General features: G+C 50.4%; 1 protein-coding gene across 1 annotated transcript; it reads right to left on the bottom strand.

The window, feature by feature from the left end:
- Positions 1–9,941: 9,941 nt before the first annotated feature.
- Positions 9,942–25,259, bottom strand: ADGRG3 (adhesion G protein-coupled receptor G3). Its single transcript, XM_075537441.1, has 11 exons — positions 25,135–25,259; positions 18,303–18,441; positions 16,349–16,495; positions 15,498–15,632; positions 15,119–15,158; positions 14,920–15,011; positions 14,671–14,783; positions 11,721–12,001; positions 11,434–11,527; positions 10,531–10,805; positions 9,942–10,054 (listed from the first exon to the last, which is right to left on the bottom strand). Exons 3-11 carry the CDS (start codon positions 16,478–16,480, stop codon positions 9,942–9,944), a joined length of 1,275 nt encoding a protein of 424 aa, XP_075393556.1. The 5' UTR covers positions 16,481–16,495; positions 18,303–18,441; positions 25,135–25,259.
- Between the last annotated feature and the right edge of the window lie 2,062 nt (positions 25,260–27,321).

The raw sequence follows: 27,321 nt of genomic DNA, 5'->3' as shown, positions 1-27,321 counted from the left end.
GTTCTTTGGATTTGAGCCAGTGGTCTGCCATATTGTCTGCCGACCCTGGGAGTCGCAAACAACCTGCAGTCTTATCAGCATTCATTCATCTCAGAGTCACAAGCTTACTGTCTGACGTGCCAATCTTGGATTCATCAGCTGCTGCAGGTACATAAGGCACAAGAAGCCTCCAGCCTGACACCTGACCCACAGACTCGGACTTGCCAGCCTCTCCAACACTGTGAGCCTTTTCTTGAAATGGACCTCTCTGTAGTATCGGAATGGGGAGTTTTCTTTCCTGCCAAGGGCCATTTGGATGTTTATAGCACCGTTTGAGGGGTGTGCTGCTCAAACATGTGATTAAATCACCCCTACTGTCATCGCTAGAACGGCTTGTCTTTGGTGAGGTGTGTGATCTTCGCTGGTCTTGCTGATTTTGCAGGCCCTTTAAAGCCTGCAGGCTGGACATTCCCCACTCCTGCTGTAGTGGACTAGGTGTTGTGCTGCTCACTAAAAGGTCAGCAGTTTGAATCCACCAGCCTACTCCATAGGAGAAAGAGGAACGTGTCTGCTCCCAAAAGGTTTGCAGTCTCAGAAATACGAGGAGCAATTCTACTCCATCCTATAGTGCAGATATGAGTCAGAATTGCCTTGTTGGCTTTGAGGTTTATATAGACGTACATACGCTGCACTAGTTTTGCTTCCATAGAGAATCTATCCAAAGACAGAGCCTTTTAAAAAAACTTGGTAATCTCTGTGGGGTACCAACTCCCACAATCGAATGGGTCCAAGGGGCGGTTGTGTAATTGAGGGGCAAAATTAAAATAAAAAGACATCAGACAAGATAAGGCATGCAAATGCTCACCTCTGGGACCATCATGACCTCAGGAGCCAGAACCTCACAGAGAGAGGAAATATATTTCCAGCCAAGATTAATATACATTCTAGGGGTGTGCAAGCCCTGCTAATTACGGGTAACTGCATATGTAACAAAGTGGGCTGTACCCTAACCCTAAAGTTCCCTGAGTACATTGGAGAAGTAACCTGACACCAGTGCCCAGGGCAGGTAAGGGGGAGGGGCTGTCCTCAGAGCCTAGGGAGCAATAGCACGGGTCTGCTTCTATAGCTAAAGCTGCCCACTGCATAACAATTAGCTATGTGCTTGTACGAGGTAACTCTAATGTAGCACAATTATGGGAGGATATTGCGGGGAATGACATTAATTATGAGGATATGATTAGGCCTCACCTCCAACTCTACAAGGGAAACCTTCCTTGCACCCCAGAAACCCAAGGATCCATCTGTATACATTGTCTTCCCATTCTCTGCTCCCCACACATCTGTGTATTAAAATCAGAAGAACAATAGCCTCAAAGTGGAAACAACCCAAGTGTGCATCAACAGATGGATGGATGGATAAACAAATTATTGTGTGTGTGAGTGTGTGTGTGTGTGTTTGTGTGTGATGGAATTTAACCATAAAGAAAAAGGAAATTTTGATTCATGCTACATGGATGAACCTTGAAAACATTGTGCTGAAAGAAGTCACCAAAGGATAAATAATGAGCAACTCCATTTATATGAAGAACGTAGAATAGGCAAATGCACAGAGATAAGAGTTTATCAGTAGTTACCAAGAGACAGAGCCACCAGTTGTCTGTCGGTTGGTTGTACAGTGGTAGCTTGTGTGTTGCTATGAGGCTGGAAGAGAAATCAGAATCACCCAAAGTGAACAGACTTCAGCAGGGTTTCCAGACGAAGAACAGCCTACAAAGGAGTAAGCTGTCCCCCTTCCGAGGAATTAGCCATTGGAAACCGTACGTTAGTGGTGGAACATTGTCAGATACAGCGAATTGCATGAGAGCAGCATAAACAAACACTGTCAGGTCTCGTGCCAGAAGATAGGCCCCGCAGGTTGGGAGACTCTCAAAATACGGCTGAGAAAGAGCTGCCGTCTCACAGTAAAGTTTTCCATAATGACATGGATGGAGCGGAAGGCTTCAGCAGTAAGGTCTTTGAGACCCTCACTTGGTGACGGCATGACTCCAACTGAGCAGAAACAAATTGCAAACATCTACTAGTAATTGGAACTTGGGATGTACAAAGTATGAATCTAGGAAAATTGGAAGTTATTGAAATGAAATGGAATGCATAAAGATCAATATTCTGAGTATTAGTGAGCTGAAATGGATGTTTTGAATTAAAAAATCTTGACTGTCATGGATGACAAATTCAGCAGGAATGGCATCCTATTCAACATCAAAAAGGACACGTGAAGATCCAGCTTTAAATACAGCGCTGTCTGTGATAGAATAGTATTTATATGCATACAAAGAAATCCAGTCCGGCATCTAGCTCAGAAGCAACAAAGCCCACATGGAAGAAGCACACCAGTCTGTGTGACCACAAGCTGTCAAAGGGATTAGGTATCAAGCATCAAAGGACAAAAAAAACCCATATCATTGTAAATGAGGGTGAGTGCAGAGTGCAGACTCAAAGCCCATCAGTAGGCAACTAGACACCCCCTTATTGAAGGGTTGTGGGGAGGAGATGAGCCAGTCAGGGTGCAGGATAGCAACAATGAAACATACAATTTTCCTCTAGTTCTAAATGCTTCCTCCCCCACACTATCATGATCCCAATTATACCTTACAAATCTGGCTAGACTGGAGGATGTACACTGGTACAGATAGCAACTGGAAACACAGGGAATCCAGGACAGATGACTCCTCCAGGACCAGTGGTGAGAGTGGCGATGCCTGGAGGGTGGAGAGAATGTTGGGTGGAAAGGGGGAACCAATTACAAGTGTCTATGTATAGCCTCCTCTCTGGGGGATTCACAGCATAGGAAGAGAGCCGGGTTCATGAGGTAGGGGGGAGTGGGGAGGGAGGGGGAAAATGAGGAGCTGTTATTAAGGGGTCAAGCAGAAGGCAAATGTTTTGAGAATGATGATAGCAACAAATGTACATATGTACTTGACACAATAGATGGATGTATGTATGGATTGTGATAAGAATTGTACGAGCCCCCAATACGACCTTGAGTCTATCCCAACTGAATTTCAAGACCATATTTGACTCGTTGAAGACGAATGACAGAAGACCTGATGAGCTCTGGGAGGACACCAAGAACATCATACGTGAAGAATGCAAAAGGTCATTCAAAAGACAGGAAAGAAGAAAAAATCAAAACGGATGTCAGGAGAGACACTGAAAACTGCTCTTAATCGTGGTGTAGCTACGGCAAATGGAAGAAATGAGGAAGTCAAAGAGCTGAACAGAAAACCGGACAGGGCAGCTTGAGAAGACAAAATAAATTAGTATAATGAAATGTGCCAAGACCTAGAGTGAGAAAACCAAAAAGGAAGAACGTGCCCAGCATATTTTCAATGGAGAGGGCTCAAGAAAGCAGTCCGACCTCGAGCTACAACACTGGCGATTCTATGGGCAAAATATGGACCGATGAGGATGCACCAACGAAGAAGGAAAGCATGCACAGAGTCACTGTACCAAAAGGAACAAGTCGCGATTCAACCATTTCAAGAGGTAGCATATGAACAAGAACCAATGGTACCGAAGGAAGAAGTCCAAGGTGCTCTGAAAGTGTTTATCAAACACAAGGCCCTAGGAATTGATGGAATACCAATTGAAAGGCTTCCACAAGCTGGGGAGGCACTGGAAGCACTTATGTGTCTATGCCAGGAAATTGGGGAGATGGCTACTCGGCCAACTGACGGGAAGAGATCCATATTTGTACCCATTCCAAAGAAAGGTGATCCCACAGAATGCTCAAATTATACAACAGTATCGTTAATATCACTGCAAGTGAATTTTTGCCGAAGATCATCAACCACAGTTGCAGCGGTACATTGATGGGGAGCTGCAAAAAGTTCTGGCCCAGTTCAGAGAAGGTTGGGGTGCAAGGGATATCAGTACTGATGTATGATGGGTTTTGGCTGAAAGCGGAGAGTACTAGAAAGTTGTTGTGTTAGACCAGGTTGACTAGAGAAACAAACCCAGGGGCATTCCTATGTGTATAAGAACGAGCCCTTGGGGGAGGAGGGAGTGGGAGGGAGGGGAAAAAATGAGGATCGAATACCAGAGGCTCAAGTAGAAAGCAAATGTTTTGAGAATGATGAGGGAAACATGTACAAAAGTGCTTGACACAATGGATGTATGTGTGGATTGTGATAAGAGTTGTATGAGCCCCCAATAAAATGATTTAATAAAAAAAGAAAGAAAGTGCCTTATATCAAAGAGTAATTGTATATTAAGAAAACATCCCAGCCCAGTTCAGATAAAGTCCATACGCCCAATATTAGCCCATATGTCTGATACCAGTCTATCAATTCCTCATTAGACTCACACAGTACATGCAATGACGCCGAGTGCAGGAAGATCACAGGCCAGTGGGGAGAAAGTCTTGTGGATCCAGTGGTGGTGGAAGCATGTCAACACTGGAATGGGTCTCCAAGTGTCTCCTCCAGCTCTCTGAGTGTCACAAAAGCAGGAGAGGGAAGGTAGAGGGAGAGAGGGTCCTGCCTCCAGGGAGGAAGACAGCAGTTCCCAGAATCCTCAGGAGAAGGCCATGCCCAACAGAGGCCTCATTGGCTATGAACTGATTGACAGGCTAGACTCCACCCCTTTGCCCAAGATGATGTAACTGGCATACCGGCTATTAAAGGATAAAGCGTCTGGGGTCTTAAAGGCTTGAAGATAAACAAGCAGACATCTAGCAGAGAAGCAATAAAGCCCACATAGAAGAAGCACACCAGCTTGTGTGATCATGAGGTGTCAACAAAATCAGGCATCAGAAGATAAAAAAATAAACAATTATATTGATGTGAAGGAAAGGGGTCAGAGTGGAGACTGTCTAGCAATTGGACAACTGGACATTCCCTCACAGAAAGGTCACACAGAAGGGACGATTCAGCCGCGGTGCAGTATAACACCGATGAAACACACTGACAGCCTCCTCCGGTTCTTTAATGCTTCCTCCCACCCACGGTGACGGCACCAGTACTGCCTCCCAAATCCTGCATATACATTGGTACAGATAAGAGCATTCGATACACAGAAGCCAGGACAGATAAGCCTCTCAGAAACAGTAATGGGGACAGCGATACCATGAAGGGGGGGAGGGGGGAAGGAGGAAGTGATCGCCATGATAGGTGTATAACCCTCACCACCCCCCCAAGGGGGTGGACAGCAGAAACACGGGTGAAGGGATACAGTGTACAGTGTAACGTATGGAAAAACTGTGTGTGTGTGTGTGTGTGTGTGTGTGTGTGTGTGTGTGTGTGTGTGAAGGGTTCACAAGGGCAGGATGTTAGGGGAAGGAGGGAGGGACAAAAAGAGGAACCAATACTAAGGGCTCAAGTAGAAAGATAATGTTTTGAAAATGACGATGGCAACATATATACAAGTTTGCTTGATATAACTGATTTATGGATGGCTATAATATTTGTAAGAGCCCCCAATAAAATGACTTAAAAAATGATCTCATGGTCACTTGCATGGGATGTGTCAAGTTACCAAAGACTTCACAGGCACCTTAATTGGCTAACTTGTTTTTGACGTTGCCTCCTTTGAAATCGCCTGTTCAAGACCTCTGCCCATTTTTCTCTGTTGAGGAAGTGCCCTTACATGGGCTCACAAAACTCCCCCACGTTAACTTCTAACCAGCGTCAGTGTTACGAACACCTCCCCTCTTTCCACCACACCCCTGCAGACTTTTTCCATGGCCCCTCCTCGAACGGAACCCCTTAGTTGTGAGGCAATCTGGGGTACTTAGTTCTGATCCAATGCTGAGTGATTGTGAATTGCGCTGAAGTCTTCCTTCCCCCTGGATAGCGGGATTTTCTTCTCCAGAGAAGGCGCATGTCCCCGTGCCATGTTAAGTCCCGGGGACAACTGCACGCTCACAGATGACCACTGTGGCCTTGTAATACCTTCATATCTGGGGCCAAGTCTTCTTACAAAGCTCTCCTTTGATTAAGGTTGACTTAGTTCTCTGAAGACTATTTGCTTCCATATAAATCAGAGAGCAATATATATATATATATATATATTTAGAATCTATAGAATAAAATCAACTGGAATCTTATTGGAATGTCACTGAATTAATTCTTTGTGAAGGGGTTCAATTTTTTAATATTAAGTTGTGTAAAAGAGAGCATGGAATAGATACCCTGTATCTATTTCCCCTGTATACCTATTATATTATGTGCTAGTTATGTAATCTGCTGTCAACTTGAGACTATTAAAAGTGAAGGGGTGAAGTTTAGCCTGTCAATAAGGTTGCAGCTTGATGACCTCATTTGGAGGCACTAAGGAGATAAATGGCTCACTGAAGGCCAGACCCCCCACTCCCTGGGAGACATCCCTGTTGACAAGCCAAATGGAGCTAGGCTGATGGAGCCAGACCCCTGGAGCTGGAGGAGCCACATGGAGACCCATGCCAGCGCTGAGATGCTTCCATCACCACTGGATCCACAAGATTTCCCAACCACTGGCCTGTGATCTTCCTGCATTTGGTATCATTGCATATGTTGCATGAGTCTGCAGAGGACTTTATAGATTGGTATCAGACATATAGGCTAATATCGGACTTGATCTGGACTGGGATGTTTTCCTACTATAAAATTATTCTTTCATATAAAGCTCTTTCTTAGCACATGTGAATGTCTAGAAATTTGTTTCTCTAGTCAAGCTGGACTAACACATATTATAATGGGAAAATACTAGAAATGAAGAAATTTGAATGGAACAGAGAGAAACAAGCAAGGTGTTGTGGTGAAGGGGTCCCTCCCTTCCCTACAGGGAACCCAAGGCCTTCCTTTTAAGACCTTGATGGATCAAGACAAGGTCTGGTCTCTCTCTCCTCTCTCTCTCTCTCTCTCTCTCTCTCTCAAATACACACACACACACACACACACACCTGTCTAATCGCTAGTGGTACCCTCCTCCATCACCTCTGTGGGCATCTCCTGGATGTCTCTTAAAGAGAAACCCCAGTTCATGGCGACCCCATGGGTATCAGCGTGGAACTTCACTCCACAGGTTTTCAGCGGTTGGTTTTTCAAAAGTAGATTCCTCTGTTTTTCTTCTGAGGTAGCTCTGGTTGGATCAGAACTGCCAATCTTTTGGTCAGCAGCCACTAGTCAACTGTTTGCAACATGCAGAGCCTCCTACTTGACAGATGATGATGAGGAGGAATTTGCCCAAGACAGCTTGCAGGAGCAGGTGGACCTCAGAAGCTCTGGTGGCACAGTGGGGTATACATTGGGCTGCTAACCAACCAGGTTAGCGGTTCGAGCCCACCAGCCATTCCGAGGGAGGCAGCTGAGGCTGTCTACTCTGAAAAGATTCAAAGTCTCAGAAACCCTAAGAGGCAGTTCTACTCCATCCTATCGGGCTATGATGAGTTGGTATCCACTCGGTGGTGGTGAGTTTGGTTTGGAATTTTTGGACATTGACCTCAGGGCCTGTGTTCTTCACCTGGGGCAGCAGTTCTCAACCTGTGGGTTGCCACCCCGTTGGGGGTCGAATGAGCCTTTCACAGGGAGCACCCAATTCATAACAGCAGCAAAATTTCAGTAATGAAATAGCAATGAAAATAATTTTATGGTTGGGGGTCACCACAACATGAGGAACTGTATTCAAGGGTCGCAACATTAGGAAGGTTGAGAACCACTGACCTGGGGCGCCCTGTGGCCTGGTTTGCTGCCCTTCAGTAATGGGAAACCCACCCATCTATGCTGAGCCTTGAGATGTATGTTTGTCTTGACATCTCTTGGCCTTAGCACAGATACCCAGCATGACCCTCAGAGTCATTGTTTATCTGGACCTCGAGAGAGAAGGGAGTCTGGTGTGGTGAGCCAAGCCAGCCTCTCTTCCCCATCTACGCCAGGAAAGCCGCCCATTCAGGGCCTATGATTAGTTGTGCCAACAGCCCACTGAGCACCTCTGGAAGAGCCGCAGGGTTTGCCATGAGACTCGGGTCAGGGTCTCCCCTGGGAGAAGGCATCACCAACACAGGGAGCAGCTTTTGTGGTTGCTGTTGGTTCCACCTCATCGTGCGCCTCCAGGGCAGAGCAGCACTTCCCCACAGTTCCCAGGCCCACGAGAGCTTCTTGGGGAACAGCTAACCCTTGCTTCAGCCCCACTTGTTGAGTGGCCCTGGGTAGGATGCTGGGCTCTCCTGGGCCCGCAGTTCTTTGTCCCAGTGCAAGGCTGGTCTACTGATGATGGACAGAGTTGTAGAGGAGATTGGGAAGGGCCCTTTGACCTCGCACTATTTGCATATGGATTGCGGAGGGTCATGTCTTGTTTTACAGGAGGATTTCACTTAGTTTTTCTTTAAATTGCAGGGGGGTGGGGTGGGGTAGGGGGATTGGGCAGCTGACCCACTCCTACTGCATCGGTGCTGCCCGCTTGACTTTTGTCATCTCGGCCCTCACTGGACAAGACAAATGACCCTGATGGTTCAGAGGGAGAAACTGAGGCCCAGAGAGGAGAGGTGACGTGCCCAGGGTCACACAGCCCCTAAATAGTAGAGCCAGGATTTGAACCATGGTCTGTCTGACCCTGGAGCTATTCTTTCTGGATATATAGAGATTGCTGTGTCTGAGACTCTGGTCTCAAGGCCGCCAGCCCCTCCCCCAGAGAAACAGATGCTTGTGAGGATAGACCTAGCAAACTAGTCCCCAAACACTGATAACAAGACTCGCCAAAGGCAATGTCCACACTCAGAATTGCCTTTCCTGGAAGGTAGCAGGTTGCATAAACCCAGGGCTTCAGACTTCCTGTCAGTTTGTGGGGTGTGGGGAGGTTAGAGCAAGGGCTTCCGGCAGGTGTGGGGGGGTTGTCTCCAGTCAGATCAGCATCTGGGAAGGGGAAGCAGCTGGCAGCCCCACAGCTGGTGGGCTGTGAGGGAGGGCCTTAGAAGAGTCAAATCTCGCTCGCCCGCCCCGTGGAAGGCACTTGATAAAACACACTGGAAAGATGGGAGGGTGAGGCCCTTAGCAGGGTAAGGGGAGAGAGGCAGGGTGGGGTCTGGGGATCTGGGGAGGCTGCAGAGACCAGCGCTCCCAGTGGGTGGGGCAGGCGAGGGGCTGCCATCTGCCTTCCCTCAGGGGGGCTGTCTGCTACTGCTTGGGAGAGGGCTCTCTCTCTCAGTCTGCCCCAGGAGCCAGCCTGCCCCCGAGAGATGGAGCTGCCATCGGGAGACGTCCCAAACCCAGCCTGCTCTGGAGGGAGAAGCCCTGTCCAGTGGGAGTCGGCTCACACATGTGCTCCTTGGACCAACAAAATGTATTCAGGACCTTCCCTGCTCCAGGCCTTGAGCTGGGTGGGGGCAGAAACAGGGGAGGGGAGGTGGTGGCTGTTGTGGTCCCTGCTCCACTGGCTGGTGGAAACTGAACACCCTGAACACACCCTGAACACACAGGAGCAAGCAGACCCACCTCAGGCGCATGGGGCACGTGCGTGACCGTGGGGCCACTGCTGTGGGACTACAGATCCCAGGGCTGGCTGCCTGCGAGGCAGGCAAAGTGGAGAGCTGGGCCTGCTTCAGGCACTATAGCTAGAGCCTATGATGTCCCCGGAAGCGGTGTCCCTGGACACCTGGAGGGCCGTGGCCCCCGAGTGCTGGGGCTCTTCAGAGTGCTGGGCTTGGCAGAGAGCAGGGGCAGGATGGGCAGGAGCATCAAGGTAGGGGCAGGGGGAGAGGGCCAATAATTCTAGTAGGTTTTACAATCCTGGACTGGGACGCTCAGGCCCATCTCAATCTTTGAGGCCATGTGGTCCAGTCTGGTCTCCATGCTCCCCTTCCCAGCCACTGTGCACAGAAGGAAACTGCGGCCCAGGGAGAGTCAGGGACCCACCCAAGGTCACACAGCGAGGCAGAGCTGAGTCCAGGGCCCAGGGTTCCAGGCCCAGGCAGCCATGGGGTGGTCTCCTCATCCGTGAGACGCGGAGTGAGTCTGGTCCACTCGGGCGGTTCCAGACGAAGAGGCTGGAGCACTCTTGCTGGGGAAGTAGAGGACCGTGAACCAGCAGAAGATGAAGACACCTGTCCGTGACGAGAAGAGGCCGTGGTGAGCTTGTGGAGGAGGGTGGGGGGGACACACAATGAGAGGGGCTAGGTCACAAGTCCACTTCAGAGGGATAAAATCAGACTACCATGACACCTATTTCTAGAAAAGAACCCAATAAAAATTTGGGAATGAGAACTTTTCCTCCTCTTTCTCTTGTGAGTTTAGACTAGAGGGCCTGCAGTTAGCACACAGCCTAAGACTCAAGCTCCCTGCTGTTGAGTCTATGGCAATGCATAGTGACCCTATAGGACAAGGCAGAACTGCCCCTGTGAGTTTCTGAGAGTAGATTTTCTCCCACTGAGAAGCTGGTGGTCTTGAACAGTGAACCTTGCGGTTAGCAGCCCAACGCAAAACCGCTACGCCACCAGGGGTCCTGAAGGTAGACAGGATAAGCAGAGAGGGCGTGGCACGCATAGTGTCATGCATGTGTCTGGGTGCATGTGTTCCTCACCTTGCAGGGAGTTGAGCAACGTGAAGATGTACACGGTGGACAGACCCAGGGGGGTGAGGATGGCCAGACCCCAGGTCATGCCCACCAGGCTGGAGAGGCCCAGCAGGGTGAGGACCCCCTTCCAAGTGGGCCCCTGGTCCTTGCCCGCCATGGCTCTCGGCAGTGTGAAGATCTTCCAGGCCACGAGGCCCAGGACCACGGCGCTGAAGAGGAACATGAGGAAGAAGTAGCCATGGACGGTGACATAGAGAGCATTCTTCTTATGGAACCAGCACCTGGAGGAAGGGGACAGGACAGCACTGGGATGTGAGTGGACAGCACTGGAATGAAAGTAGGGAGCCTGGCCCATCAGCCCCCAGGGTTCCCCACTGCTGCCCTTTGAAGACCTCTTCTCTACCCTCCTGCCCCACGTTCCTCTCCAAGAGGGGCTGCCAATGGCTTGGGCCACCTGAGACCGGTATGTCTTAAAGGGCCAGTGTGACCCCGAGATCGGTGGTGGCATCATGGGTACACCAGGAAGGAGTCTGGGCACTCAGCTCAGCCTCGCTGCCCCGTGACAGCCGAGAACCCTCGATGAGCACGGGGCTCATCTCCACTGTACAGACCAGAGCCCGGGCTTGGCCCAGGCCACGCGATCAGGCAGGAGCAGAGCCTGGACTAGACCCGGGGCTGCCATGAACACTGTGTCCAGCACAAGGGTACCTGGTGAGGGGTCAGGGAGGAGCCGAGATCCCACACTCCCCTGGCAGAGCACCTAGAGAAGACCCTTCCTCAGTTTAGTGCCCAACCCCGTGCTACCAGCTGGCTGAATGTGAGGGTCTCTCTCTTCCTGGGACTCCCCCCACCCTCTCCAGCTCCCGTCCGTCTGTGAAGTCCGGGCCTGCTCACACAACCACCACTCACAGAGCCAGTGTGGTCCGGTTGTCCTGGTCCAGGATGGTGTAGTGGCCATAGCTGTCCGCACTTCCGGCGCCGATGACAATCAGGACAGGAAGGCCTGGGAGGCAAGGGAGGCAGTGTGCATCGCTGGGCATGCCCTACTCAGTCCTCCCGCCCCTCCACCTCCAGCTGCCCATCCTGGGCTGACCAGACAGCACCTCTCCCCCTGGGAAATCCCCGCCCCCCCACCCGGTACCACCGGTCTGGCTGGGGAGGAAGTCCTTTCTTCTGCCTGCCCAAACAGCACCTACCCCAGCCCACCAGGCTCAGCTTCATGAAGTAGTGTCCGAAGTAGGTGTTGAAGACCCTGATGACGAGCAGGTACAGGTGGAAGGCTTCCAGGCCCATCCAGGTGAAGGCACAGAGCAGGAGGTAGTGGAAGATGGCTCCCCGGAGCCAGCAGGCAGCTGCTGAGCCCCGCGAGCCGCTCCCCACGGTGACAAAGAAGGCCAGGTTCAGGAGGAACAGGCTGATGCTCAGGGCCATGTGAATCTTGGGGGCATCTTCTGACTTAACTCTCTGCTGGAAGAACCTGCAGCGACAAGGGCCAGTGAGAGGCTGGGGCATGGGGGGGCACAACTTCCCTGGGGTCTGTTCATCTCACCTCCTCAGTCCCACCCTGAACCCATGGCTCTCCACCGGTTCTTCCAGCTTGACCCTGCGGGGCAGTCAGTGCACGGGAGCCCCAGGTTTGGGTCAGAATCCAACAGTTGTTAGACCCTGCGGGCCTCACCCTTTGGCTCAAAGTGTTGGCACTGAATCCCTGGCAATTCCCCGCACCCCTGCTGCCTTTTCAACCTCTTGGACTTGGGCCTAATCCCTCCCTCCTCTCTGCTCTAGTGCTCCTCCCGCCTCCTTGCCTGCTCTTTCCTCCTCTACCTTCAGAACGCAGAGGAGCTGCCTGGGAGGCCCAGCTGCTGTTTCACAGGGAGCCAGCCCGAAACAAACAGCCCCATTGGGTTTCCCTGACAGTAATCTTTATTTTTCTGCGGAACTACTGGGTGGGTGGGCTCCCGTTGCCGGCCTCTCCGCTGGGAGCATTTTGCTGTCGCAGCACCAGGAATCCTGAAGGCCCTTGGCCTTGGGTGGGGTGTGGAAGCTTCTGGCCACCCCAGGGTCACACCAACTCCCCTTTGCCTCTGCGTGGGACAAAGGACCTGACTCCAGAGGCAAGCGTGCACCCTGACCTGCTCAGCAGAACAGGGTCTCTGAGCTGGGGTCACCGCATAGAGCGCCCATTCTGCACCCTAACAAACCAGGGATGGGAGCCCAGGGCTGCCTGCAGGGAGTGTGGGGAGCGGTGGGTGGGTGGGTGGTGGCCACCTCACCTGAGTAGCCAGGCCCCACCCTTGGGAGCTGGTGACAATTCCTCTTGGAGCTTCAAGCCCAGCTCCGGGGATCCGGCAGCGCAGCGGGCTGGGAAGTCACGCTCAGCTGGCCGGGGCTGGGAGCCATGTCCTAGGCTAGAACTTGGAGGGTGGTACCACTTACACTCCTGGTTCAGCCTGAAATGGGCTGGATGGAGCTGATGGGGACTGCAGCCCAGGGCCAAATAGACAAAGGCAGGGCAGAACCCTGGACCAGGAATTCGGAGAGCCCCGGGCACCTCCCAGAGGCAGGGCTGGGGGAGAGGCGCAGCCTGAGACTAGGAGAGTGGGGCTGCTCAGTCTCTGTGTTTCTGCCTTTCCTACACCCCCCCCACACACACACACTTTGTAGACTCTGCCTGGTTCCCCTAGGGACCACCCTCCCCAACACATGAGGTTTCGATGGGCTTTGCCCTTTGGTAACTCATTTCCAAAAGGAGGCACATGGCCTAATTTGGCCAATCTGTACAGTCCATTCCATGAGTCCCGTGATCTGTCCAGCTGTGGGCACATGACCCAAGTCTGGCCAGCATGACTTAAATCCTCCTGGTCTATAGATAGATAGGAGCCCTGATGGTGGAATGGGTTACACGTTGGACTGGTGACCACAAGGATAGCGGTTCGAAACCACCAGCTGCTCCATGGGAGAAAGAGGAGACTTTCTACCCCCGTAAAGATTTACAATCTTGGAAATTCATAGGGGCAGTTCTACCCTGTCAGAATCGACTTGACGGAAGGAAGTTTGGTTTAGGGGATACACTGGATAACTTCATATGCACACACATACATGCACACACAGATGGGCCAGCTTCATGGGGGGTGGGGGGGAATCTTCACAGTCTCACGAGGCCTGGTGCCCAGATGGTCCCTGTGCTTGCTTTAATGTCACTGTGTTCACATTCCTAATCACTTCTTAACAAAGGGCCCCGTTTTTCCTTTTGCACTAGGCTTGCAAATTATGCAGCCATTCTGCACATATACATACGCACCACCCTACATGCACACATACACATGCATGCACATGAATGCACACATGCGTGGATGCACACACATGCATACTATATGCACATTACACACATACATGTGCACTGACACACAGGTACATACATGCACATGGACATATGCACACACGCATGGAAATGGTGAAAGATGGGCAAAAGCCGCTGCATGATGAGCAGGAGGGAGCCAGGACCAGCGTGTTGGTCTTGAGGTGCCACCCTGGGGCAAGGTCCCTGGGCCTCTATTTCTGTAACTTCTTGTGGGTCTATAATTATTTCAAAATGGAGTGAGAAATGAAACAATGAGATAAAATACCTTAAAAGGAAAAACATTCCAAAGAAAATGTGTTTTAGAAACCCACTTCAATGTGGGGATTTGGGCTCGCAGAGCCTTCCCCAAGTATGAAGAGGCTGCCTGACAGTGGGGGCCAAAGGTGTGATATGCGGAGAGAGAGCAAGTCCTGTGGCCTGGCGAGCCCCTGGGTCAAAGCGGGAATCACACACAGCCTATGATACAACAAAAACAAGACAACTCACGGCCATCGAGTCGATGCCGACTCACGGCGACCCTATAGGACAGGGAAGAACTGCCCCTGTGGGGCTCTGAGACTGTAACCCTTTAGGGGAGTGGAAAGCCCTGCCTTCCTCCCTCCTATGATGCATACTTAAGCCACTTTCTGTCATGTGCTGCGGAACAGCCCTGCCACAGTGCCGCCCACTAGGTGGGCTGTGTCGATGAGAGAGTGCAGATTTGCCATCATCAGGCAGAGTGGATACAGCCAGGGTGCTTTCCGCCCTGCCCACTGCCTCCCCGAGGAACATGGGGCATCACCCACCTCAGCACGGCATAGAGGATGACAGTCAGGGCCAGGAAGAACATGGAGGTTCCGCAGCCCGCCTGGGAAATGCGAGTGAGGGCCTGCACGGTAGCCCTGTCCAGGACCGGCCTCTGTGGGTGGACCCCAGCAAGACCCTGTCAGTGGAGGCTAGGCGCACACCCCTCAAAGGCCCTGGGTCTTCAGAGGGCCCCTCCCCAGGCAGGAGCCCCTGGGAGAACTGGGGTCTGGGTGTAGTGAGGCCCTTACCAGCAACAGGGCGAAGAAGGTCAGGTGGTCACAGCGGCACACCGTGCTCCTCTCAGCGCGCTGCGTGGAGCAGCCTTTGGACACCCAGTCTCCTGACACCCCAGGAAGGGAGGGGGAGCAAAAGGCCCCTGAGGGTGACACCCACCTCCATCCTCAGGGACCCTCCCCCTTCCCAGGAAGGTCCCCCTCCAGACCCTACCTGTAGTCACATCCCAGAAAGCACAGGTGAGGGTCATGTTCTGAAAGCAGAGGATGGAGTCAGTGAGGCTGGAGGGAGGTGGGGGCCTGCCCTAGCATGTGTGCTCGCTCACCAGGGCAGTGTGGGAGGGCGTGCCTACGGCCTGTGGTGTCTGCAAACACGTAACTGCATGGGCACCTGGATGCCGGTGCATGTAATATCCTGCATGCCCCGCTGAGAGCATGTGCGTGGGTGGTGTCTGGGGCACGTGTGCAGGTGGACATGCGTCTCTAGAGTGTGCAGCTGCAGAGTCCTGTGTGCCTGAGTCTACTCGGAGCCCATACTTAGCCCCCCAGCTGTCTGCCCCACAGGGGCTTGCAGGCCTGCAGGGGGCACTCACCGGGAGGTGGCGCTGGTGGGAGAAGGTTATTTCCAACGGCTCCGCCAGCCCGGTGACAGGAGTAGCCCCCACACTCAAGCCCACCATGTGATTGTTCAGCACTCTGCCACCGTCCTCCAGGCTGAGCCGGGGGCCCTGTGGTTGGATCAGGGAGGGGAGGCCAAGCTTCAGAAGGGCCACCCCCACCCCCACCCTCTGCAGAGTCCCTGGGAGCCTCCAGGATTGCCTGGATGGCGAAGATTGAAGCCAGGGGTTCAGGCGACTGTCTGGCAAGCCCCACCTCAGATACCTCTCAGCTCCTGGTCCCCAGTGTCCTTTAGCACCTCAACCAGAGAGTGCATGGCCGAGCAGTGGAGCAGGGTGAGGGCATCTGGGTGGGTGCTTGCCTGCCCCCAGTAGTCCTCGGGGACAGGACAGGGGCATGTGATTGGACCTACACCTGGGGCACACTCCAGGCAGGCAGGGTTTCCAGGGGAGGGGTACACTTGCTCGTGTGAACTCAAGCCCAGTGAGCCCACACGATTAGCATGCATGTACGTGCGGGGATATCAAAAGATCTTCATGGACATGGTGGACATGGTCACAGGAGCACATGGACACAGCTAGGCTCGACGTGTGAGTCCAGCACCCTGGTGGGCAGGGTGGCAGACCTCTGAGGGGAGGCCTCAGCAGAGACCGGTCTGAGATGACCGTGGGCATGAGGCTGCTTCAGAAACTCTCAGGAGGGTCTACCCCCCTCCCCCGCCCATCCGCGAAACCCATGCCCTGCTGATTCTTCCACAAAGATGCCAGTGAAGGAGTCTGGATCTCAGGGACAGAGTCACCCAGACCCCATCCAGACCTCCCCTCACCTTGAAGACACTCCCCTGACCAATGTCCAGGACGGTGATGGCCAACCGGATGTTGGGTCTCTTGTCCCCCAGGGATGCCACAAAGCTCCTGGGCAGCCGAACTCTGTCAGCAGGCTTCTCCTCATTCACCATCACTTGCCTGGGGACCTGCAAACACAGCCCCAACAGCGCCCATCCTTACCCAAGGGGTCCAGCCACTCCCAAGGGCAGAGGGGAAGCTGAGGCACACCCTGGAGCTGAAGCCAGCTCTGAGAGGCAGAACAGCTGGGACACAGTCGAGGTGTCACCCTCCCAGGCTGTGAGCCCTGGGACACTTCCGGGTCTCGGTGTCTGTGGGTCCTCAGTTTCCCTAAACGGAGAGCAGAGTAGACCGTAAGCCTGCCTGGGCACCTGTCCATCGGGAAGCAGGGTAAGAAGAGATGATCCCTGGGAAAGCTCCTGGCTCCCGCCAGTTGATTTGCAAGGGTGGGGGAGCAGGGTTGGCTGTGGTGTGCTCTGGGTCATGATCCTCACAGCCCCTGCATTCAAATAGGACTTAGAAGGATTAAGGAGCCCTGGTGGCTTATTGGCTGTGCACTGGGCTGTGATGTGCAAGGTTGGCAGTTCAAAACCCCCGGTAACTCTGAAGGAGAAAGATGGGGCTTTCTCTCTACTCCCATAAAATGTTACCGTCTCAGAAACTCACTGGGCAACTCAACCCTGTCCTATCATCGGCTTGCTATGAGCCAGTATTGACTCGGTGGCAGTGAGGTTGTATGGTGATGACATCTGGCTGCAGACTGGGGAGTGAAAGAAAGAAAGCCATCAGGAAAGGGTCACTGTCTTGGAGCTCTGGAGCGGACACAGAAGAACAGAAGAGCCCGTGATGGCTGTGCTTTCTCTGCCCCCAACTGCCACCGGCAACAAAGTAACAAAACAACAAAGGTCAAAGTATTGGTCAACCAATTCCACTCGTGGTTTCAAAACATCCTGTGTTTATTCTGCGATATCCATGTTCTGCCCAAGACTGAAGCCTGTCCTACCTGGTGCTCACCTCAATAGCATCCCCTGGGCATTAAAACATGGAACCAGGAGGAGGAGCTGAAGGTCCCAACACTCACCTTCTCAGCCCAGACCCTGGGTCAGGGACATGCACGCAATTCCCTGTGGCAGGTGTGTGTGTACCTCGCGCCAGGGGCTCAGCTACTTGGGTGGGATCATAAAGGGTTGATTGAGAAGGGCCCCAGCTTCTCCTGCCTCCCCTTTTCCAAACAGACCTAAACCCCCCCCCCACCACCACCACTAAGCAACTTGTCCATGAACCTGCTCACCCATCAGTCGGCTCATTCCTTAAAGGAGGCCACGGCCGCTACAGAGCCCTTGCTGGGGTATGCATTCCCGGGCCATCATCTCATTTGCTGCTCCAATCACCTTGGAGGTGGGCAATATGGTCACCATTTTACACACAGGGAAACCGAGGCTCAGAAAAGGCAAGTAATTGGTCCAAGATCCAGATCGATGCAAACCAGAACCTACCCATTTAATTGTTCCCCTGTTGTGTCCGATGTGCCTTGTGCCCAGGTTCAAATGTGTTCCCGTGTTGGACGAGTTTGTGGGAATTGTCCATTTGGGAAGAGTTTTCTGACTCATTTTATAGATGAGGACTTTGTGGTTCTGAGAGGGAAAGGGTTTTCCCATGGGACGCCTAGGAACATGGCAGAATGTTTAGGACAAGAAGCCAGTTCTGCTGGCACTCAATTCTCTGTTCTTCCAGGCATCTCTGATTAGTACCTCAGATAATCTATGGATGATCAGCATCCATTCATGAGCACCCCTTAACAAGGAGGCAGCACTATGCCAAAATGGGACCTGGAAGGGAGAAGTTATGATGGGCACCAAGCACAGGCTGTGGCTGTCCCAGAACTCTGAAGGAAAGGGAGGCAGGACCGGCCTGCAGGGCTGGGGTGTTGTTCACCTCCGAGGGCGCCAAGGAGAAGTGCAGGTCCTCTGAGATGTCAGTGCTCAGGTTCTGGACCAACGTCTTCACAAAAGACTCGTTCACTATGTTCACCGAACTCTGCTCCACCACATGGGCTTCATAGTTTAGCCAGTATCTGCAAAGGACCAAGGGTCAGGGGAGAGAGTAGGCTATTATGGGAAGAGTGACACGCTGCCCTGGTTCCCAGCTTCGGTGACAGGAGGGGAGAAACCGTGAGTAGCAGACACCGGCTTTTTGGGGTGAGAGGGACTATCCAGGAGACCAAGGGACAGGCCTGGGGTTGCTATAGGAAGAAGGAGGTATCTTGGGAGCAACGCTAGTGGGTCCTGTCCCTCCCTCCGAGGGCTTCCATCTGTGGCATGCCTGAGACTATCAGCCCTTTATTGAAGTCTTTCTTACCGAGTTACCTAGCACTGCTAGATCAGAATACCACAGGTGGATGGCGCCAACACACAGAAATGTATTCTCTTACAGTTTAGGGAGTTAGAAACTCGGATTTGGGGTGCCCAGCTGTAGGAGAAGGCTTTCTCTCTCCGTCAGTTCTGGAGAATGTTCTTGTCATGACTCTTCCTGAGTCTAGCCATTTCCCAGCACAGGGACACTGGGTTCAAAGGATGTGCTCTGTCATATCCCAGTTCTTCCTTTGTGGTAGTAGCATGTCCCTCTATCGCTCTACTCATGTCTCTGCCTTGTAAAATAAAAGATCATTCACTCCACGCCCCCAGAAACACCCCTGTATCCAGGAGTAAGATGTTGTATCTCTCCTGAGTCTTCTCTCATCTGATTGGCTGATCGCATCAGACCCCATGATGAAGAAAGGTCATTACAGAACACGAGAATCGCATCATTTCAAGACTACCATTGAGAATCATGGCCAGGCCAAATTGACATAAATATTTTTGGAGACAAAATTCATGGCAAAAGCCAAGTGAACTGTGGAGATTCGGCCTCCGACAACTGGGCGTGTCTGCGAAAGAGTTGGTTGTAGAGCAAGATAGAACTCACTAGCTACCTGGCACTCATTTTACTGTTGTCATCTTTGTTTCGGGCCATTGGGTTGATTCCGACGCATAGCAATCCCATCGGACAGAGTAGAACTGCGCCCTGGGGCTCCTAAGCTACTATCTTAACAGGAGCAGCGTGTCAGGTCTTTTCTGCCACCCAGGGGCTGGTGGGTGGAAGCTCTCTGGCTCGCAGCTGAGCACTTCGCTACTGTCCACCAGGGCTCCTTAGCTACATGTCAGGGAGAGGCACTTGCATGGGTGCTCTCCACGGTGCTGAAACCTCCCGGCGCCCCTGGGCATCACTCCGTTCTCTCTCCCTGGGACTCTGAGCACCGCTGCCTAATGGCCCCCTAGCAACTCTGAGCAAGTGTGCTGTGCTGTAGTGGTGACGGGTTGGGCCGAGACCCTCATGGTTGGCAGTTTGAAACCACCACCAGCTCTGGGGAGAAAGATTGGGCTTTCTACTTCGGTAAACAGTTACAGTCTCAAAACCCGTCACATCCGCATCAGAAGAACAAGGTAATAGGATGGAACAGATTTCCCTCTTAGGTTTTGATGAGTTTATTCATTTTCTTGGAGATAACTGTAATTTATTCATTTCTTCCCCAGTTTGAAACAGTCTATTTTACCTTGAAATCTACTTCACGTCCTTTCTATTTGAAAGTTCTGTAACTAGCTAGATGATTCCTGCTCTTTTCTTTGGAAAGATCAGTACAGAAATAAACAAAGCAGAAAAACAATAGGAAGAATCAATAGGACAAGAAGGTGGCTTGTTGAAAAGATTAGCACAATCTAGAAAGCACTGACGAATATAACAAAGGAAAAGAAGATGCAAATAATTTCAATAAGAAAAGAAGTGAGCAACATTACAACAGAACAAAGAGAAATATAAAAGACAACAGAATACTATGAAGGGGAATGAGGAAAGGGTAAATTGCTGGGAGATTTAATTAGAAGTTTAAACTATTGAATAAGAGGTGACTGTGTGACATTTACAATGAAAAACTGTTGCACCTAATTTACAATGAAATATTATGACAAAAAAGAATAATCTGTGAAAATATTTTATAAAAAACATTATGAAGGACAGTACACCAACAAATTTGAAAACCTGGAAGAAATGGATACATTTCTAACAACATACTACCTACCTAAACTAACACACATTGAAGTAGAAAGCCTGAATAGATATGTAACAAAAGACGATGAAGCCATTTTAAAATTCCCAACAAAAATGTCAACCCCAGATAACTTCACTGGTAAATTCTACCTAGCGTCATAGAAAAGCTTCCCCCAGCTTTAGTCAAACCATTCCAGAGTATAGAGAAGGATGGAAAACTTCCACATTTAGTTCATGAAGCCAGCAGAAGCCTGATACCAAAATCAGGTAACGACATGACTAAAACATAAAATTATAGTCTGCACCCCTCATGAGCATAGGTGCAGAAGTTCTCAACAAAATCCTATCCAACAGAAGCCAATCATATATATTTAAAAATAATAATACATCACGACCAAGTGGGGTTTATGCCAGGCACGAAAGGCTAGTTCAACATTGGAACAAGAATCAATATAATGCAAGACATAAAAAAAAAAAAAAAGAAAAGCACGTGATATCAACCCATGCAGAAAAGGTATTTGACAAAATCCAAAACTTGTTCCTGATAAAAACACTTGATGAAATACGAATCCAAGAGTCAATGTCATTCTCAATGGAGAGACATGGAGACCAGTCCCCTTTGTCAATGATAACCAGACAGGGATGCCCGTTATCACCACTCATATTCAACACTTTGCTGGAAGTCTTAGCCAGAAATGAAAGCAATACGGGGAAAGTAAAGGCTTCCAATTTGGCAAATGTGGCAGTTACATAAGCTGTCGATTTGCAAATGGGTGGAGTCTAGCAGCCTGTCAATCAAGTTGCAGCTTGATGATGACCTCATTTGGAGGCCCAGCAGAGATAAATAGCTCACTGGAGACCAGATAAACACACACATACACACACACTCTCTCTCTCTCTATCTCTCTCTCTCTCTTCCTGCTGACAAGCCACATGGAGCTATCTGATGGAACCAGAGCCCTGGAGCTGGAGGAGCCACATGGAGACCCACATGAGCTCTGAGATGCTTCCACCACAACTGGATCCTCAAGACTTTCCACCCACTGGCCTGTGCTCTTCCTGCATTTGGTGTCATTGAATCTGAAGAGGAATTGATAGGCTGGTATCGGACATATGAGTTAATATCAGACTTAGGGACTTGATGTGGACGGGACTGGGATGTTTTCTCATTATACAACTGCTCTTTATATAAAGCTTTTTCTTATTCACATAGGAATTTCAGTGAATTTGGTTCTCTAGCCTACCTGGACTAACACAGCAAAGAAGAAGTAAAACCCTCTCTATTTGCAGATATATGATCTTATACATGGAAAAATCTCAAAGACACAGCAAGGGAATTGTTGCAACAATTGAAAGATTCCACAACGTGGCTGGGTATAAGATTCACATACAAAAATCAACTGGATTCACTTATAGCACCGATATAGAGAACTCAAAAAAATAAACTCAAGAAAACAATACCATTTCAATAGCAACCCAAAAGATGAGATAATTAGGAATAAATCTAAGAACAACAAAAGACATGTACAGAGAAAACTAAAAAACATTAGTACTAGAAGCCAAAGGGGAAATGAAAGATTAAAAAATAAGATAAAATTTAAAAGAAGCCAAAAGAGACCTACACAAATGAGTGAATACTGAATGCTTCCAGATCGAAAGAGTCAACATTATGACAATATTATTGCTATCCAATGCAATCTGCAAATATCATGCAATCCCAATTCTTTAAAGAAATGGAAGCACTAATCGCCCACTTTAAATAGAAAGGAAAGAGACTCCGGAGGGGCAAAGCACTAAGAGTGAAGAGCACAGTAGGAGGCCTCTCACTTCCTGATATCAAAACCTGCTACACGTCCAAAGAGCCTGGCGCTTGTTGTTGTCAGGGGCCACTGAGTTGATTCCGAGCCATGGCAACCCCAATGCACAACAGAACAAAACACGGTCCCGTCCTCAGGATTGTTCCTATTCTCGAGCCCATTGTTGGCAGCCACTGTGCCAATCGATCTCATGGGGAAGTTCCTCTTTTTGGCTGCCCCTAAGCCACCAACAGCACATTGTGGTGGCTTCGGTGCTGCCGGAGGCTGTGCCATGGATATTGTAGATGGCAGCAGAGCCGCCGAGGTGAAGAGATTTCCATGGAGCTGCCAGACTAAGAACAGACAACGGAAGAGAATTGGCTGCCCACCTCGGAGGAAGAAGCTCCTGAAAACCTTGTGCATGGCATGGGAACATTGCCAGACACTGGTCTGAGGAAAGTATGTAGATGAACGGAGCAGAATTGAGAATCCAGAATTAAATCCATCCACCTAAGGACTGCCGGTCTTTGAGAAAAAGCTGAAACACGTTAAGTGGGGGAAGAGATCGTCTCTTTAACAAGTGGTGTTGGAAAAACCGGAGATCCATTTTCAAATGAATGGAATAGGACCTCTATCTTACACCAGCTACGAACCTCAGTCCAAGGTGGATAAAGACCTGAATGTAAATTTTAGGTCTATAAAGATCATCAAGTTTAAAAAGTCAGAGCAAACCTAAGGGCCCTGATATGTGGCATGAATACGCTACCAAACATAGTAAAACTATTTTTAAAAACATACACACACACACACAGCAGAAGACAACCTAGATGACTCTGACCTCTCGACCTCCTAAAACTGAGACAGGACTGTGGATCAAAGGATGTCAACAGAAAAAGTGAAACTAGAACCCACAGACCAGGAAATGCATTTGGCAATGACATCTCAGATAAGGGACGAATCTCTAAACGTTATAGAAAACGATCATGCCTCGGTCATAAATAGACAAGTGGACCGAGGACATGAACAGACACTTCAGCAAAGAAGACCCTCAGCCCGTCAACAAACATGAAGGCATGCTCATAAGCATTAGTTATTCGAGGGACGCAAATCAACACGGTGCGATATCGCTTCGCCCGGAAATAATGGCACACGCTGGTGAGGATGGGCAGAGACTAGAACCTTCCGACACTGATGGGGGGACGGCCAGAACAAACAACGCTGGCTCGGAAGAAGTATTGTCAGGATACTCCTTAGAAGTGATGATGGGGAGATGTTTTCTCACGTGCTGTGAGAGACTAGCCCCTGGCGAAGAGCATCAAGCTTGGCAGAGAGGGTCAGCCAAAAGGAGGGAAAGAACCTCAAGAGATGGACTGGCCCAGCGGCTACAACAATGAACTCAAACGTCATGACCGTGAGGACCGGTCACTTTCATGACCGTACAGAGGGTTGCTATGAAGTGCAGCGTCAACAGACAATGCCACCTCACAAGGTGGTTGTAAGATAGGAGAGATGAGCCAAGGCATGTGGCACACCTCGTAACTGATGGAGTCTGGAGCAGATGTGTAGGGCCCTAGCCTTTTCTAAGACAGCCTTGCCACCAGGCAACCCTAAGAGACGCACCTTGAAGGGCCTTTTGGAGCGAGAAGCCACCAGAGCAGCTGTGAATGAAGCTGGGAGAACTGTCCGGTCTCTGAACATTTCACTGCCCTACTACCAATGTTGAGGGCAGGGGATCATCACCCACTTATTTAACAAAGAGTTACTTAGTGTTTTCCTTAAGGAGCCCTGCTGGCATGGTCTGCTAACTGCTCCCCCAGAAGTGCCATGGAACAAAGGCCTGGCAATCTGCCTCCACAAAGATGACAGCCCAGAAAGTCCCAGGAGGCGGCTCTGCTATCTCAGAACTGGCAAGACAGCACCTGACAACAACAGTAACAACAAAGAGGCCAAATGCTGTTCTGGGTGTCCCTGAAGAACGACGGGCAACTCTGATTGGAAGGAAGTGGAGGGGAGAGAGGTAGGGTAATTTGGGAGGTGACTCATAAAGATACTGTATCTTACACTCCTTCCTGCCTGTCCACATCTCGTCCATCTCTTGGTCTCAGTGATCACTCACAGTCCTCATGCTTACGCTGACCACCTGACCACGTCTCCTTCTGTATCGCCAACCCAGAAGCCAGAGCAATGGCTCTAAATTGGCAAGCGGACTGTGTTCTTCCTCTCGTTAAAAAAAAAAAGTCCACACACTTCCCTCTGCTTTGCATTGGTATTTTTTAAAAATCCAGATCCCTTGGTTCCTATTTATTTCTCTAAACCTATCCCCACCCATTTGGTCTCCCTTAGATATCTCTCTCTCTCTCTCTCTCTCTCTCTCTCTCTCTCTCTCTCTCTCTCTCTCTCTCTCTCTCTCTCTCTCTCTCTCTCTCACACACACACACACACACACACACACACACACACACACACCTCAGAACAATGTAGCTCTCTACTCTCAGCTCTCTCTAGATTCTGCTTCCTGGCTCCCCACCCCACCCCCCGCCATTGCCAGGGTACAACTGGAAATTTCCTATGCAGTCTATCTTTGATGACCTTGCACGGTTTGCCTCCTTTCTTGGGGAAAGCGAGGCAGGCTTCCTTCTCTGGATGCAACTAGACCACTGACTGCCCTCCTTTCTAGGTCTATCTCACTCTGGAGTCATCAACATTTGGGCCCACCGCTGTCCCCCTTCAGTTCCAAGGGCGGGACTGAGTCATCTCTGTGTCCTCTAAGTCAGCAGGGCCCCTGGGTGTCCCACGGCCAGTGGGGATGATAGTGACTCTATCCCCTTCCTAGCTGCTTCTGCTTCCCTGAAGTCTCTGGTTTTTGCCCAGTTCAAGGACCCCCTCACCTCTGCAGCTTCTCTGAACTGCATGGTTCCTCTTCCTGCCCACACTTCTTGAAGCACTCTCCGATGTTGTTGATGCTGAAGGAGTCATAGGAGTTGTCAGTGACCCACAGGCAGACATGTCTTGGTTCCTCTTTTATCTGAACCATGGTGTTATTTTCACCTGAGGGAGGAATAGCAGTGGGTGGAATTGGGCTCTTGGTCAGAGGAGGGGAGCAGAGATTGTGATTGGGCTTGGGCTCCCAACCCTGGTGTTGTGGCTGCTAGTGTGTATTTGAGCTGGCTTCCTACCCAGAGCCTGCTCTCAGTTTCCAAGGTGGAAGGAGATACTGCCTCCCTCTCATAGTGGGATACTTTGGGGAAAAAAATGTATACAGAGCTTGGCTTGATCACCTCTTTCAGAAAGCTTTCTTGGATTTTGTGAGTGCCCCATAGCAGACTTCCCAAAGCCCTCACATCTGTGGCTGTAGGGTCTAACACTTGGGTGTATGTTGTCCTGGTTGGCCTCATTCTCCAGCATTCACATTATGACTCTCACCACGACTTCCTGAAGTGGGGCAAGAACACATTCGATCGAGGCCCCTAGGGCACAACAACTTGGCCAAGGTTACTTGGCCAAGCTAATTGGAGGTTCCTCTAGGACCAGAGACCAGCTTTCATGACTTCTGGCCCGTCTCTCACCCAGTACAGGGGATGGAGTAGGGGCTGTGGGTCACTTCCTAGCTATGGACCTGATGTTCTCTGAGGCTCCATTATCTCATCTGAAAATAGGGTTAATGGTACCTTCATTACAAGCTCTGGGGCCTAATAGAAAGGACATAGGGCCCTGTGGGTGTTCAAAGAGCCATTGCCACTCGTTCCAGGAGTTGAGAATCTCCTTGTTAAAACAATTTGTAAATCTATGATGGATCTGCCTGCAAGTCCACATGCTATCTGTCTCTCAACCCAAGTCAGCACATGCATGGAGGGTTCTGAAATGTCAAACAGCACATGAGGACATCAGGAACAGTAAGCTGCTCTTCCTGCAGCCCCCAGGTTATCCTGTGCAAACCATCTTTCACGACCAAGGGCATGACCTTCCAGGAGTCCCAGTGGTGCCGTGGGTTATGAATTGGGCTGCTAACTGCAAGGGCAGCAGTTGGAAACCCCCAGTCTATCTTTGGGTCATTGATGAGGTTTGTACTCACAGAAAGAGTTACAGTCTCAAAAACCCACAGAGGTAGTTCTGCCCTGTCATACCGGGTCACGGCGAGCCGGCATCGACTCAATGGCAGTCAGTTTGTTAAGTTCTGCACAGCCTTCTGGAAATTTGCTAACCTGACACAGATATTGATAGGTAGGTTGTTTTAAGGTTTACATGAATGGAGTCCATTTCCCACAGATCCCATAGATCTGAAGGAGCTCCCCACCCCCCATGTGCATGCTCGCCCACCTTCTTCTTTAAGCAGTTGAATGCCATTCTATTCGATGGGTATTGAAACACTTTTCAACAGGTGGCCTATTGATGGCCAATGACATGGGTTTGGTTGTTGTTTCTTTGTTTGCTTTTTGCTACTTGAATGCTGCGTGGTAGTTACATAATTTCCTGTCAACTTGATATATAAAAGTGTGGGAGTGGAGTCTAGCCTGTCAATCAGCTCGCAGCCTGATGGTGCCTCCTTGTGGGCGTGGCCTTCTCATAAGAAGGGTCCTGGGAGCCTCCCCCTCTCTCTGACTACACCTTCCTGCAGGTGGACCCTGGTTGCTTCTAGCCCTGCCATGCGTCAACCACCATTGGATCCACACGACTTGCACCCACCTGCCTGCAGTCTTCCTGCATCCTGCATCATTGCATGTGGCTGTGTCCACCCGCCTGCGGTCTTCCTGCATCCTGCATCATTGCATGTGGCTGTGTGAGTGTGAAGAGGGACTTGTGGACTAGTAGCAGATTTATGGACTTGCTCTGAACTGGGCTGGGATGTTTTCCTGATATACAATTACTTCTTGATATAAAGTTCTTTCTTCCACATACCTGAGTGTCACAAGACCCTCTCCTGAGGGTCGCTACAAGTTATACCAACCCCATGGCAACCAGGAGCCGTTTATTGTTAGCTCTGCAAGGGTGTTCCCATGTTTAGATACAGTGTTTCCAGTCCCGAAAGGCAAATAGAGATCAGATTTATAAAGATGCAAAACAAAACGAAAAAAGTG

This window comes from Tenrec ecaudatus, chromosome 18 (assembly GCF_050624435.1).
Source record: "Tenrec ecaudatus isolate mTenEca1 chromosome 18, mTenEca1.hap1, whole genome shotgun sequence".
Lineage (NCBI taxonomy): Eukaryota > Metazoa > Chordata > Mammalia > Afrosoricida > Tenrecidae > Tenrec > Tenrec ecaudatus.
The sequence above is the reverse complement of the archived record's forward strand: the minus strand, read 5'-3'. Positions and strand labels throughout refer to the sequence as shown.